A 16,558-nucleotide genomic window follows, 5' to 3' on the forward strand; every position below is an offset into this window, starting at 1 on the left:
GATAATAATGATTAATCAAATGTTTGTAATTTTTTTTTGTGTGTGTGAGAAAAATTGATTCATAAATCCGAAGCTTTTTTCCTGATCGGATTATCCTTTCATATTTATCCACTGAAAAAAAAACATCAAAAAGGCGTGTTTTAATACATCCATTCTTACACACACACAACCTGTGGCCAGTAACAAAAAAATACGATTCCTATTCTGATTGAGTGAGAAAAAAAAACAACAACGAAAAGAAAAAACATAAAAAACATGACAGCTGTCAACAGAAATCAAATCATATTCGTTTTACAAACTGAATAACATTGATCCTGGAACATTGAACAAGAGAGAGAGAAAGATTATAAAGGCCATGATATGTCACACACGCGATCATTTTTAACCGATCAAATATATCGAAGAAATCGACAACCACAAGAGACAAACAAGATTTTTTTTTGTTGTTGTTGTTGACTTCGGTCATCCATTGATGTGTATATGTGGATGGATAAATGGAAAGAAAAAAAAAATGACGAGATGATGACAGGCTCGCTAATTCGATAACAAATTCTTTTAACAAATTTACAGTTTACGCCCATCGTTTATGGTGTATGTGTTTGTTAATCGTTTTTTTTTACAAACAACAACCCGAACAAAGCAACAAAATCCAAATAATGAACAACAACAACAACAAAAAAGAAACAGCAGACGTTTGACTTTTTTTTCCCTTGTCATCATCATTTCAAATACACCGCCTAATTGCGCCGATAGGCAACGCGATACTTGTAACAATCATTATTATTATCATCATCATTATGATGATGATGATGATGATGATGAAGTGAATGAAAAGTCAAAGAATTTTTTTTTTCATTTTGTTTATTCCACTTAATAACACAGGCAAGCATTATACATTTCATTTCTGTTTTGTTTTGTTTTTTGTTTTTCACCCACCACCTTTTCTCTCTGTATATTTATCGACACATTTGTGATTGACAACCGTTGCTGCTTGTTTGTTGGGTTATCCAGAAAAAAAAGGTGTTGTGTGTCGGTTTCGGTTTCGTTTTTTTTTTTTTTGAGGGGGGAATCAACAATAACCTATTGTTGTTGTGTGTGAACCATAATTAAGGATCACCAAAAAAAAAAAAAATATTCCAAACTTGAAAATTGTTAAATGAATTTACATGAAATAGGCGTATCATACGAAAGAAAATGAGAAAAAAACGCTTGATTTTTTTTAATTATATTGAATAAAAATTTTGATTTTTTGGAAATTTTTTTTTTTACAAATTGGTCAGATTGGATTAAATCAACATTTGAATGATATTTGTGTTTTTGTTGTTGTTGATGATGATGATGATGATAATGATCGATGATGTGCTAATGCAAATGAATGTGTTAATTGTTGTAATGATAATGGTAATAATGATGTTCGTAATCTATTACCATTACTATCAGTTCGTCGTAATAATCGTTTTGATTGTTGTGGTTGTTTTTGATTGATTAACGGTGCTTGAAATGCTGAATTTGGTGATAATGATAATGTAATTTTGGCTGCTGCTGCTGTTGTTATTGTTGTTGTTTTGTTACTAATCGAATCATTCATTATAACACCAACAGAATCTGGTTCCAATGTTTGTTCGAATGGTGTTGTTATTTGCGGTGGTGGTGGTGGTGGCAGTAAAGATGTTTGATTCGGTATCTGTGATTTAGCTGTTATACGAACTCCATTTTGTTGCATTCTGTACATTGCGAAAAAAATAAATCGATAATTAGAGAATATATTTTCAAAAAAAAATCTCAAAAGTAATAAGATATGGTTAATGATGAAAAAATAAGGCAACCTCACACCTCGACCTTTGACCAAACACCCAAATGATTAGCGTATTTTATGTTTATAATATGTTTAACATTATCATCATCATCATCATTATTATTACACGATAATAATGAACAACAGGTTCGTCCGGTTTAACTTTGAAAATGAAAATTTTTTTCTCTGTTGCAGATTCCGACACAATATACAATGAACAATATTCTCGGCTACCGACAAAGACAATTTTTCTGGAAAATAAGAAAATTACAGTATTTTTTTTTTTTTTTTTTTTGGTTGAAAGAATCAACAGCACCAATCATCATCATCATCATCATCATTATCCGAAAAGATCATTAATCTTATGGCCATAATGTTATGGTGATGATGAGACACAAACAAGTGTGCTTTCAACAACAAAATTCGTTTGTTGTTGTTGTTATTGGTAGGTACAAAGTTTGGTGTTTCGAAATGAAAGAAAAACAAACGCAACTCTAATTACAAATTTGGTTGGTTGGTTGTTTTTGTTCGTTAAGTCGTCGTCGTTGTCGGATTTGTTTAATGTTTTTTTTTATATTGTTTCGTACGTACAGTGTGAAAAGCCATCATAATCAAACAAAATGAAAATCGATCCCTCGTTTTTTTTTTGATGATCAATCGTCGTCGATGATCATGATGATGATGATGATGGTGATGATTTACGAAGTCAGTGTACAAGGGGCGTTTTTTTAATACTCAGATTTCTGTTTTACCTCGAGGTTGTTAGCAAATATTATCATGATCATTATTTATTGTTATTGCAAAAACATCATCATCATCATCGACATCGACATCATGGAATGATAATTTGTTTTCTCCAAAAAAAAAATATCGTTTGGATCTATGGACCGAAAAAAAAGACGATAATAATGATGATGATGATGATGATTGTAACATCATTATTATTATCATTATCATCAACAACAAAAAATAACGTAGAATCCATGTTTGAATTGCTATCCGGATTATCGATCGAAGAATATCAACAGCAACAACAACAACAAAAAAACTATAGAAAGTTTGACCAAACTTTATTTCTTTTATTCTCGTCTGTAATGAGCTGTAATTTTGTCGGCAAAATTTTTTTGTTTCTCGTACTCTCTTGTTATTATCTCTTGGTGATGATCATTTACACTTTGATTCATCATCATTATCATCATCATCATCATCAAAAAGAGGTTGATTGAGAAAAGGCGATGATAATGAAAATCATAACAATCATTTTGTTTTTGTTTTGTACATACCTTTCACTGATTCGAGTTTTATTTTTTTTTTTGGTTGTTTGTTTTATTTTGATGTTGGAAAAAATTAGGAACCGAAATTATAAAATCGATTTTTTGTTTTGTTTTGATTTGTTTAATAACAATCACTATTAACAACATTTTATCAGTAATTTGATAATAACTATCTGCCATTAAAGAAATCGAATAGAATCGTTTTCTTTGAAAACAAAAACATAATGTGTTTTCATGCATTTAGATTGAATCTATCCAGGATATCCAAAACAAAAACAAAACAAAAAAAAATCAATTGAATAATTGACCCTGAAAACAAATCAAATTTTATTAAATTTGTTCAATTGAATTGATCAATTAATTATCAATCAATTTTGTAGATAAATTGAGAAATTTTCCGGAATGATTTGCACAATTTTTTTTGTTTTGTTTTTTTTTTTTTTTTGAATCAGAAAACAATGTAAAAATCAATTTCTTTGTATCGTTATTGTATTGAATTTCAAAATTCAAATTCAATGAGACTAAGATTTAAAATAATTTCGATTAATCGATTTCAATCAATCAATTTGTGATCATCACGAAATGAAATCAATTTTCAACTCTAGAATGATCATCATCTGAATTGACTGAATAATCGAATTATTAAGAGGAGAAAAAAAATTCAATCAAAACATCTAGTTTTCATTCATTCATTCAAAATCAGATTCAAACTTTTTTATTTTGTTTATCGGGTTCAAATTTCGTGGTTCGAATTGCAATTAGTTTTCTTTCAGTTCATAATAAATAATAATAATAATTATTATTATAGGAAAAAATGCTAATACCAATCATCACATCAATTTTCATCAAGATGATGATGATGATGATGATGCCGACAGTAATAACAAATTAGATTATACTTTGATGATGATGATAATTATCCATCGATAATCACGATGATTGCCATCATATATCTATTGATGATAATAATAATCATCCTCATCATCAAAAAAAAAACGTGTTCATTCGGCTTGTTTTATTCGTTCAATAGATGAATACAGACCGTATAAACATAGTTGGCCAGGAAACAAAAACAGAATAAAAATTAGAAAAGGATTTCCATCATTTTTTTTTATAGCGGTAGCTTTGTCCTGAATTTATACTAAAGAACAAACAAAATAAAATCTTCTGATTATATGATCTTTGATCATTTTTTTTTTTTTGGCCCAGGTTTGAATGTATTCATTTCATGTTTTTTTTTTATTTGTTGGACATATAAGAAAAAAAATGTTGAATAATTAAGTTGGCCAAATATCTAATCTAATTTGAAATCATTATATTGGGTTACCGCCACAATCATTATCATTATTTATCGATAGATGAAAAAAAAGAAAGAAAGAAATATGAATGAGACATGCATACATGCATGTTTTTTGTTTCTGTTTCTGCTCTCAATCCTGCCATACATGTATACTATGATTAGGATTAGGATTCAACAGAAAATTGATGTTAACGCCAAAATGATCATTTAGAAAAAAAGAAAGAAAGAAAGAAAGAAAATTAAGCAAGACGCCAACATTATTTATCACAAAAACATTAACATTTTGTTTATCATCACATGGGTCATATAATTATTAGTTAGTTGGTCGGTGTTTTTCACACCTAATCTTATCACATCGTGAATAATAATAATAATAATGTAATAAGTGTAAAGTGAATATAATTTTATATCTACATTTGATGATGATGATGGTTTTGTGTAAATCAAATTTATTGATGATGATGATGATGGTTCACTAATTTAATCTAATGTAATATGTTGTTTGAAAGTTTTGACCATCATTGATCAATAATTATTGATTATCATCAACAACTAATCAATTTGAATGAATAAATGAATGAATGTTTTTTATGTCGATAATTAGTTTGAGGCAAATCTAATTTCCATTATCATCATCATCATCAAAAATTGTAAAATTTATTAGATTTAAAAGAATGGAAGAGAGTGAAAAGAAGAACTGAATAATAATAATAATAATAAAATTCAATGAATATTTTTGTTTTTTAACACTGACCTTTTTTCATATTGTTGTTGTTGACCACGCAACAGTATTCGATCAACATGTACCGGTATTGGAACATGAATTTTATGTCCAATATTCGTATTTGAATTTGTTGTTGTTTCGCTAGAATTTTCACGATTCGATGACATTAATAATAATGATGATGATGAATTGGAATTGTTTGATGATATTGATGACGATGATGATGCGGGTGATGAAGAAGTGGATGTTGATTGTACATTAAAATGATTAGAATGATGATTAGAATGTTTCATATTGAATAATGCTACCGGTGTTTGTAATGCTTGATTTATTTCTGTCGCCATTTGACCTTTAACACGTTTCCATTTGGCACGACGATTTTGAAACCATATTTTTATCTGTGATTCAGTTAGATCCAAAACATCCGCTAAATGAGCTCGTTCACGTAATGAAAGATATTTTTTCGAATGGAATTCTTTTTCCAATTCTAACAATTGTTCCGAACTAAAACAAGTTCGTCGTCGTTTCATGTCGGAATTTGATTTTTCATTATTGTTTGTTGTTGATATGGTTGCTGTTGTTGCAGATAGATTTTCAGCTAATGGATCCGATTCGGATTCAGATGGTGATGGTGATGGTGTTGTTCGTATTACATCGATTGCCATTTCCTCACCACCAATGATTTTATTATCTTCATAATTTTTCTGATTTGAATAAGATTCTAAATTTTTTTCTGAAATATCATTGAAGTCGGATGATGTTTTAAAGAAATTTTTCAATTCGGATTGAATAAATCGTGTAGATTCATTTGGAAATTTTCCCTGATTTTCCGACACAAACGGTATGTCAACATGATTTGTATTGTTTAATTTTTCCATTAAATTTATTGAAAATTTTTCCTGTTGCTGTTGATGATGTTGATGTTGTAGGCGTATCAGATGATGATGATAATTCAAAAACAATTGGTACATTCGATGTTGTTGATCAATCGAAAGATTTGTTGCCATTGTTGTTTTCAATTTATTATCATTCAAAATTATTTCTGGCATTGAATGTGATAAACTTGCTGATGGTGGTTGCGGTGGTGGAAAAAACATTAAATGTGATGGATAATGATGAGGCATTGTCATTGTTGTTGTCAATGATTTAATTTTATCATAATGAAACATTTGATTATTATTATCTGTATCAATTTTCAATCCATTTGTTGAATTATTATGATATGTATGGCGATGATTATTATTATTATTATTCAATAAAGAATCGATTGAAAATGAATAATTATTTGGATTTACCATGTTTTAGATCTTTCTTGATGGATTTTTTCTGATCCAAAATGAATGAAAAATTAAAAAAAAAGTTGATACTGCAAATAACAACGATATGTATGAACAATTTGGAAGCAAAAACTTGACTATTATTTTGATTGGGCAATCATATCATTATCGCATTTTATTTAATTCAAAAAAAAATTGTACAACAAAAGATTGACCATGTCCAAATGTATCCAAACTAACCACACTTCATATGTGTTTAACGCCTTTTAAAGGAGGTGCTTTTTAAAATTGTTCATAGCAAAGATGAAAGAAAAAAATGTTCGCTTGGGATTGGCTGAATGTGTATGTATACATGGGTGAGAGAGAAAAAGAGCAAAAATGACTTGAATGAATTGATTAACTTTATTCATGAGATTAGATTTATTAATGATTTCGAAATACCATTTTTTTGTGATAATTTGTTTCATCTGAAAATCAGATAAAACGATAACAATTCTATTTAAAAAAAAAATTAATTGGGTGTTAAAATTCTAAATCTCTTATTATTGGATTAGAATTTTTTTTTCTGGTAACATTTGATGGGTGTTTGATCAGTGACAATGAAATTGCTGACGTTATCAATCAATTGATCAAACAATGAATTTGTTGATGATCATTTTTTTTTGGATCAGAAATATATAAAAGATTAATGAAAAAGGAGTTTTCCTGTTGATTTTTATTTAGTTTTAATTTGTTTTTGTTTTTTTTTCTAATTTCTTATTTGATTGATTGTTTTTATGAACAAAATTGCACATTTTTTTTCGATTTTCAAAATGAAATCGAATAAATATTTCAAAATGAAATTTATATTAATTGTTTTATTTGGTTTATCTTTACCATCATTTTCGATAAACAAAAGTTCGAATCCATTTCAATCGATTTGTGAAAATTTTGATTCAAACAGCCCTGGAAAATGGAATTTATCTCGATTTCAATTGACCAATGCTATTGGTGCTCATCATTTGCCATTTGAAGATCATACTAGTCATAGTAAAGAAGGAGGATTTGTTATGATTCAATCGTCAAGTTATGAAATGTTCAACTGGGGCTCATTAAAAGCCAAAAATCCATTCATTGTTCAACAAGCGACTAAAATTTGTTTTGGTTTCGCATATTTACTTTATGGAGAACAAAGTTCCTCGATTAGACTTAATATAATATCTACGGACGATAAAAAGACAACTGTATATCATTCATATGATGAAATTGCTATTAAATGGCATGAAGCATTGGTCGATATAACAATCGATGAAAATACGGCTATGTTCGAAATATATACTAATGTTCTCCAAGGTACTGTTGCAATCGATGACATCGAAGTAACTATGGGAGAATGTACACAAAAAAACGAATGTGATTTTGAATCCGAATCAGCATGCATGTTTAAACCTGTTTCAAACCAACTTCCATCATGGAAAATATTTGAAGGTTATGATGTAAATATCAAAGATCATACTACCGATACTGGATTGGGACATTTTTATGGAATTAACGTTATTCATCACAATACGAATACAATCACAAGTATGATAACAACAAAAACCACATTCAAAGATGATTTATGTTTTCGATTTTCATACTACATAATGGGAAATGGAAATATTAGCTTATATTATCAAGCTTTCGATGAAAATCATTTATTAATAGAAAAAGATTCATGGAAAATAACTGGTGCAAATAATTTGAATGGACAAGTCGGTTGGTTGACACATCAAGCCACAATATTTAGTCCTGTACAAGGATATTTCGGCATTCGAATGGGCGTTGTAATTCCACCAAACGATGGGGATAACCAAAACATTGGCATTTTTGTTGATGATATTCAAATAATGTCAGGAATATGTAAAAGCAATGAATGTGATTTCGAAAGTGATGATGCTTGTTCATTGGAAATATTACGAAAAAAATCCGAATCAAAAATACTAAACGATGAAGAAAAAATTATTTTGGCAGAAATATCAAATCTTACCTCAGTCACATATAGTTATTTAACTAATTTCATTGATAGTGAATGGCATGTCTATACACCACTTATGAATGGTCAATCCATTGATTATGATAATACAATTGGTACATCGGAAGGCAGATATTTATTGTTTGTTTCACATCATAATGTTGAACGAGGCATTATTCTTACCGATCGTTATGATATAGATGATAATAAAGATGAAAATTATTGTTTATCTCTGGCCGTTGTTAAACCAACTGACAACTCATACATTGAAATATATCAAGCTGAATCAATGTCACCTTTAGCAAAAAAATTATACGGTACAAATATAACGATTACCGATTGGCGAACATTACAGATACAAACACGAAAAATGAAAGCATCATCAATGGATATGTACTTTTTTATTGTAATTATCTATCGTTTTTTTTGTTTGATGTTGGTTATTTAATGTTGAATTGTTTTGTTTTTCCTTCAAATAGATAGCTACTGCAGCGAAAAGTGATGATACAGAACAATTTAGTTATGTTGCTATTGATGATTATAGTTTTGAACGTAAAGAATGTGATAATCCTGACAATCCATTACCATATCCTACTACAATCCCGACAACTACATCACCAATATCGACAACACCATTACATGGGTTTCATGATGGTCGATTTTATTGTGATCCAGATTGGTTCATTTCGGTTGAAAAAGTCTGTGACCATCATATTGATTGTCGAAATCATTTAGATGAATTAGAATGCGGTACCTGTCATATAATGCCAGGTAATATTTGTGGCTATGATATGGATGCGGAAAATGTACTTTTTTTATGGCGATTAACAAAAGATTCATATCTTGGACCAAAGGATCACTTAGAAGATTCATTAACGGCTTTCGGTGATTTAACAAAGGCATACGAAAACTATGCTAAACTGATATCTCCATTGATTCATGAATCTTTTACAAGTTGTCATTATTCATTTTTTTATCTATTCAACAGTAATTGGAATGATACAAATGATCGATTCTATCTCGAAATGCAAATCCAAGATGAAGATCCAGTGATATTGTGGCAAAGTGGAATGTCACCATCAACAGCATACAAAAAGAATGAATGGCAAATGATTGACTTTTTTCTCGGACGAATACCTCATCCATTTCGATTGATATTGAAAGCTACGCCATTGGGTCCAGAATTGAAAATTGATACCTATAGTGAATCTTATCATTCGGTTCATTCATTCGAAATGAAAAACTGTGATCCTCCTAAACCAATTAAATCGGATGAAACTTGTCATAGATTTCTTTGCGAAAACAATGTTTGCATTGATAAAGAAAATGTTTGTGATTTCGAAGATGATTGCGGTGATGGTTCGGATGAAAATGAACAAAATTGTGATTATACCAATCAAATGTCATCATTCCAAAAGGATAGTGATTGGGGACGTTGGGGTGATATTTATCGTATTAATTGGCGTATAGAGGACGTCGAAACATTTCAAAATTACAGACATGGACCTGGTTATGATCATACATTACGATATTCATCTGGTGGTCGTATTTTATTCACCGGTACTGATAATTATGAACCAAAAATGGCCATCGTTGACGGTCCACCGATACAAATTTCAAAAAAATGTATAATACGTATGTTTGTACTGAAAAATACAGTGAATTCCACATTGTTTCTAAAACTATGGGATCTTGAAACGAATGAAATTTATTTGTTAAATACATTACGTGAAGAAAGACTATATTTTGATCGGTTTTATTATATGTTTCCTGAAGGACGATGGAATGGAACATATAAGATTCTAATTGAAGCCGAATTAAGACCTTATAAGAATAATTTCCTTGAACCTTATATTGCTATCGATGATATAAGTTTCTCTAATGATTGCCATATTTTGTCGGGAGAGCCAAGAAATTTGACAACAATTGCACCGGATGATTTTTGTGATGGAATGTGGTGTGAAAATGAGAAACAGAAACGTATATGTATACCGGAAAGTGAAATCTGTGATTTTGTTCCACAATGTCATGATGGATCGGATGAAGCTCAATGTGGTGATTGTAATTTTAATCAAGGAACATCTTGTCGTTGGGAAAATCAAGTTGAAGCTGATGGTTATAATGGACATTGGAATCTAATCGAAGTGGCATCAAATGCACCGGATCCATTACCCAATCGTGATGGACAAAATAATCCAATGGGAGGTTATATGGGATTCATTTTTGATTTTCACGGTAAGTTTTCTATGTCCAATGAATTAGAGTAATAATGATTATCGCTTTCTTTGATAGAGATACAAACCGAATTTCAGAGTCCATTCATCAATGCTCATACAAATGAACATTGTAAATTAACATTTCAACTAATTAGCAGTTTAGAAGAAATATTTGAAATATTTCTCAATGACCATTTTATTCATTCAATTTATACTCAGACTCGAAATGAATGGAAAAATTATGTAATCAATATTGGTCAAAGATCATTTAATTTCAATATAATCATTGGAATTAGATCATTTCGATCACAAAATGACAAACGAAAGTCAAAAGAATTTATTGCCATTGATACTATTCAATTGCATAATTGTACAGGATCGAAAAATGATAGCAAACCTGAATCTATTGAAAAATTAAATTGTGATTTTGAAACCGGTCTTTGCGGTTGGATCATAGCCAATGATGATGATGATGATAATCAACAACAATCTCTAAGTTGGTTTCGTACAAATCGTCCGGATATTGAACCAGGTGAAGATCATACCAGTCGTATACGACCATTGCCCAAAAAACATGGCATATGGCTAACTGATTCTATCAAATTAGCAGACAATATTCCACGTCGAACATCGATATTGAAAACAGCGTCAAAGATTAAAGTCAAAAATGCCAATGTTGCTGATATCTATTGTTTTTCATTTTGGTATTATTTTTTTGGCATAGAATCTGGTTTATTATCGGTCATTTTTAGGCAAAGCAATGAAAATTTTAAAATATCAAGAATGCTTTGGCAACGAATACGGCCAACAGTACGTAATTGGCAACAAGCATGGATTGAAGTAAATTCATTAAATGAAGATTTTGATTTGCTCATTAAATCTGAACTTAATGACAATACGATTTCCGGTATTGATGATATTTGGATTACACGTGGAAAATGTCCACTACCATCCAAAGAATTTTGTGATTTTGAAATCAATGAATGCGATTGGAAACAATTGGCTGGTCATCTACAACGTAGTCATAATGGACAAAATAATGATCATACAACCGGTACAACTACAGGACATTATTTAGCCCAACCTACAATGGGTGATTCAAATTTGATGATATCATCGGTTATAAAATCATTGGAATCATTACCATTCTATCCTGAAAATGATACAGCTGTATTGAATCCATTACGAAGATATGAATTTTGTTTAAATTTATATTATTACTTTTTGACACTTTCTGAATTGAATTTGTTGGATATGGAACAACAATCGACGGCCAAAGATGTAAAATTATCAATACAAATACAAGAAAATAATTATCGATCAACATTGAAAAATGTAAGCCTTGATGAAATAATATCAATTAATCAACAAAATAAATGGACATTGATGAGTGTTAGTTTTACGGCAACAAAGCAAGCATCAATTATAATGCAGATTCAACAGTCAATGGATCAAGATACAATGATATTGATTGATGATGTTCGATTCATTCCACATTTTTGTGATTCACTTCATGGTAATTGTGATTTTGAAACTGATATGTGTGGTTGGTATAATGGAATAGATATGAATCAAAATACCAATGATAATCAATTAATCTATTGGATTCGTGTACAGCCGAAAAATCATTTCGTAAGTAAATCAGGTTGTTCATTTGATCATACACTTGGTCGACCGGATGGAAATTATCTAGCACTTGTATTGGATATGTATCGACAATCATCATCAACTGTCGAAACAATATTACGTGGTCCGATTATAAATCGTCCAAAAAATCAAGATATTGCCTGCTTTCGAATGTTTTACTTTGCCAATTGTGAAGATCAAAATACGACGATACCAATGACGTTACGAGTATTGGATCTTCATAAAAATGGTGCCATTTCACATCAATTCGATGTGTATGCTCAAACACATGAACCAATCGGTTGGATTGAATTTGCTCGAGAATTTCATCATCTGCCGATGGTATATTCGTTTGAAATTGTTACCAAATATAACAGTAAAATTACTAGCGATTTGGGCATCGATGATATTAAAATCGAAATGGATCGTTGTTGGAAGAACTCAGATTCATCGCCAATGCCACCACCGTCAACACCGTTACCCGATAGTGAACGTTTTAGTGATTGTGATTTTGAACAAGATTGTCATTGGAAATTTGATCCAAAAATCTGGACAATTACATCGCATGTACAAAGTAAGTTGAAAACATTGAGCGATATTTATTTAAATATATTTGATAATTTTATTATAGGAAATGATCAATATGCACCACCAATCGATCATACGTTGAAGGATAGTGCAGGACATTATATTATGTTTATCAATGATACGAATCATTTGGATGAAATCAATCAATATCTAGTCGGACCACAAATGAATTATGATAGAGAACGTTGTTTATCATTCTGGTACTATGCAGATGGTGGTTCACCATTCGATGTTTTTCGTCTCGATCTTTCCTACAGTCATGGCCATATAAATAATTTGGGAAAAAATTGGATCAATCAATTTTCGAAATTTCGTTTTCTTCGTACACAATCCTGGCGTCAACATCGTGTCACCATTCCTTTTACCGAAACAAATGGTATGTAGTGCCATCTATGTTGATTAGAAAAAAGTTTTTACATGTTTTTTTTTCTTTTTTCAAGAAATTCATGAAAAAATATTGATACGAATGAATTTTAGCCTATCGAGTGATATTTCTTCATCGAAAACGGCATTCATTTCGTTTGCCATCGATGATATCCGAATGCGACCGGGTCGTTGTCAACATCAAAATGATTATAGTTATACATTTACCAATGGACTTGATGGCCTAATATTGGAACAGATACAGCCTCTTAGTGAAATTGATACTTTTTTCATTAATTATCCTACAATCAAAGCACACGATGAAACCGATAAATTTCCATTGAATATTCCGCATGCAGATCATACAACCTATTCAATTACAGATGGATATTATATTGGTTTTATGAACAAAAAAATTAAAACTATTCCAATGGATTATATTGATCGTTTGTCAATCGAAAATGTTCCGGCTGATGTTTCACAACGATCATGCGTAAGATTCGCCTATCAATTGACGGGAAATGTTTCACTTAAAGTTTATTGGTCGGCTGGTGATTATTTTGATGATGAAAATGATCGTCATAATGATCATCTATTGTGGGCAACAAATTCGTAAGTATCATTCGATCATTATAATCGAAACAATTTTTCTTTTTCATTTTTTACAGAGAAAAATTATGGTGGACTGTTGTCGAATTTGATAAACAACTTGATTTTAAACATCGAATCGTATTTGAAATGATAAAACCAACAAGTGATCGATCGTATTTGGCTATGGATGATCTAATCGTGTTGAATCGTCCATGTCAACGACCAATCGATTGTGATTTCAATCAAGATGATTATTGTAGCTATACAGATTATAACACTAAAAGTGGCCAAGCATTTCGTGTGTATGCAACATGGACGTCAGATTTTCATCCAGATTTTCCCGGACCCCGTCTTGATCATAGCCAAATCGAAGGAAATGGTTTCCTGATGTTATCTGCTTGGCGCTGGTCACCAGATTCATCTACCGATACAAGAGAAAAACCTGCACAAATTATTTCCGGTGCTCAACGTATCGAACGTGGCCGTATTTATTGTCTAGAAATGTGGGCCTGGATCAATGATCCAAAAGCATATATCCAAATTGAATTGTTACGATACAGTCTTGGACATTATGCGAACACTTTTAGTCTGGGCAGAATACAAGAAGTAAAACATGACCGATGGACACCATATTATTTTACAATCGATCGAGTAATGTTAGAAGGCGAAGTCGATGAAATACAGATTCTAATCGAAGGTATCATTATTACTAATCCAAAAACAATGATCGCTTTGGATGATATTAGTTTACATCAAGATCGATGTAAAAATGAAAGTATCAAATGTTTGAATGGAAAAGTAATCATGCCCGAACAACAATGTGATTTCCGTAAAGATTGTCCATCCGGTTGGGATGAAATTGGTTGCGGTGAAGAATGTAATTTCGAAAAAGATGATTGTGGTTGGAAAGATACCGGATTTCGTGATAAAGATCATTGGTTCCGTACATCTGTTCCGGAAATGCAAGCTTGGTCACCATCACTTGCTCCAAAATTCGATGCTGATGGCAATATAAAAGGTCATTATATAATGATGCGCCGTTGGATTGGTGGACAAAATAGTCAATCTGGCCACGCAGAGATGGCACTCAATGCTCGAAAGATTTCGTTGTATTTTAAACATTCATCAGTAAATTGTCTGGTAGAATTTGATTATTTCGCTCAAGCATCAAGTGCATTCTTTCTCAAAGTTCGTTTCGGTGATGACATCGATGATATGAATACGTTCTATATGATTGCGCATACCAACGGTTCGACACATGGTTCATGGACACATGCATATAGTTTTATTGGTCAACAATGGACGCCATTCATTGTTGAATTCGAAGCTTTCGATCAATCCACGCAATCAGTTATTGCTCTAGACAATATTCGTTTTATTGACTGCGCATTCGAAAAACCACTTAGTCCTGGAGAGAATTGTTATGGTAACCAAGTCTTATGCAATCAAACAAGGATTTGTATTCGACCGGATTCAATTTGTGATGGTATCGATGATTGTGGTGGTGATGGAGAAGATGAATCTGTTAAACATTGCGATCCAAGTTTGTGGCGTCGATGTTCATTTGAAAGTTGGTCGCAATGTCGTCTTACTTTGGATAATCATAATGAAAATCATGCCCATTGGCAGATTGTAACAGGTGCCAAATTCGAAGATAATCAATTGAATCCCGGTTATGAGCCGTTGATTGATAATTCGAGACGTTCTCGATCAAGTCCATATGCTTTGTTAATACCGGGTAGTAGTAAGGATCAAAATTCTCCTCAGTATCGATACAGATATGCATCCATTTATACAACATGGCTGTCATCCGAAGTATTGAATATTACGAAACCTTGTCAGATACGTTTCTTTTATTATTGGCATACTGACGTTGGTCGTATAATAGATGCAAATGATTTAAGTCTAGAAGTTTTTGTTCATTATCAAGATGATGATAATGATGTATCCTCGGATCAATCGAAAATTCTATGGTCAGTAACGGCAACAGATGTTTTGGATCAACAACGATGGTATAAAGCGGTTGTTGAATATCCTGATCCCAACGACAATGATTGGATTGATCATTGGAATAATAATCATCTACATAATCTAACAATGAAACCATTTCAATTTGTTTTGCGTGGTTGGATACATGAAGATGAACATTCACGATTAGCAATCGATGATCTTAGCTATGGTTTTAATTGTATAGCAATCGATAGCAATCGACCGACTACAACATCATCCACTAATCAACCAACCGGATCAACTGATCGACCTATTATACATCATCATAATAAATCAAAAGGTTTGTTATTTTTAATATATGAATGATATTCTTTCTAATTGATTCTGAAAATAGCAACAGGAATATTTGTCGTCGTCATTTTTATTTCAGTAATAATCATTGTGATTGTTGTGTTTGCCAGACGTCAATATTATAATCGTAATAACAATGATTTGACCAGACAATTAACTGTATCATTAAAACATCTGAACGAATCGAATCCGATCGAAGATGCGGATGAAGCCATCGAACAACATTCAGAACCGAGTGCGTCATCACCACCAGCCATGCTTATTAATGATGATGATAATCAACAAAATTTGGATGAAAAAACCGCATCAATAACTAATTTACCATCACCATTTATGTAGTCTGTTTTGTTTTGTTTTTTTTGTGCATCAAATTAATATTATTAATATCTATTATTTATGAATAAAAATTTTTAATTTTCAATTCTATGTCCAAGTCTAATTCAATGTAACCACAAACAAATGAGTGTTAATACTTCCTCAATATTTCCTTTATTTTGTTGTTTTGTTTTT

The 16,558-nt window shown here is 31.2% G+C and overlaps 2 protein-coding genes across 2 annotated transcripts; one reads left to right on the plus strand and one right to left on the minus strand.

Annotated features, from left to right (window-relative positions):
• Positions 1–870: 870 nt before the first annotated feature.
• On the minus strand, positions 871–6,493 carry LOC113789662 (uncharacterized). The gene is made up of 2 exons (XM_075819976.1): positions 5,124–6,493; positions 871–1,724 (listed from the first exon to the last, which is right to left on the minus strand). The coding sequence occupies exons 1-2, from the start codon at positions 6,389–6,391 to the stop codon at positions 1,292–1,294; spliced, it is 1,701 nt and encodes a 566-aa protein (XP_075676091.1). The 5' UTR covers positions 6,392–6,493; the 3' UTR covers positions 871–1,291.
• A 586-nt stretch (positions 6,494–7,079) lies between these two features.
• Positions 7,080–16,469, plus strand: LOC113789661 (MAM and LDL-receptor class A domain-containing protein 2-like). Its single transcript, XM_075820157.1, has 7 exons — positions 7,080–8,769; positions 8,843–10,598; positions 10,656–12,779; positions 12,837–13,169; positions 13,234–13,768; positions 13,825–16,037; positions 16,092–16,469. Exons 1-7 carry the CDS (start codon positions 7,147–7,149, stop codon positions 16,385–16,387), a joined length of 8,880 nt encoding a protein of 2,959 aa, XP_075676272.1. The 5' UTR covers positions 7,080–7,146; the 3' UTR covers positions 16,388–16,469.
• Positions 16,470–16,558: the final 89 nt, after the last annotated feature.

This window comes from Dermatophagoides pteronyssinus, unplaced genomic scaffold, assembly GCF_027571235.1.
Source record: "Dermatophagoides pteronyssinus isolate colony J.1.1.1.1 unplaced genomic scaffold, Derpt_VIB-CSIC_2022.12 sq0005, whole genome shotgun sequence".
In the NCBI taxonomy this organism is placed as follows: Eukaryota; Metazoa; Arthropoda; class Arachnida; order Sarcoptiformes; family Pyroglyphidae; genus Dermatophagoides; species Dermatophagoides pteronyssinus.

Coding starts and splice junctions, on each gene's coding strand:
- LOC113789662 (XM_075819976.1), bottom strand. CDS start 6,391: ATGGTAAATCCAAATAATTATTCATTTTCAATCGATTCTTTATTGAAT. Junction 1,725..5,123: donor CAACAACAATATGAAAAAAG/GTCAGTGTTAAA, acceptor CGCAATGTACAG/AATGCAACAAAATGGAGTTC.
- LOC113789661 (XM_075820157.1), top strand. CDS start 7,147: ATGAACAAAATTGCACATTTTTTTTCGATTTTCAAAATGAAATCGAAT. Junction 12,780..12,836: donor AATTACATCGCATGTACAAA/GTAAGTTGAAAA, acceptor ATTTTATTATAG/GAAATGATCAATATGCACCA. Junction 16,038..16,091: donor TCATCATAATAAATCAAAAG/GTTTGTTATTTT, acceptor TTCTGAAAATAG/CAACAGGAATATTTGTCGTC.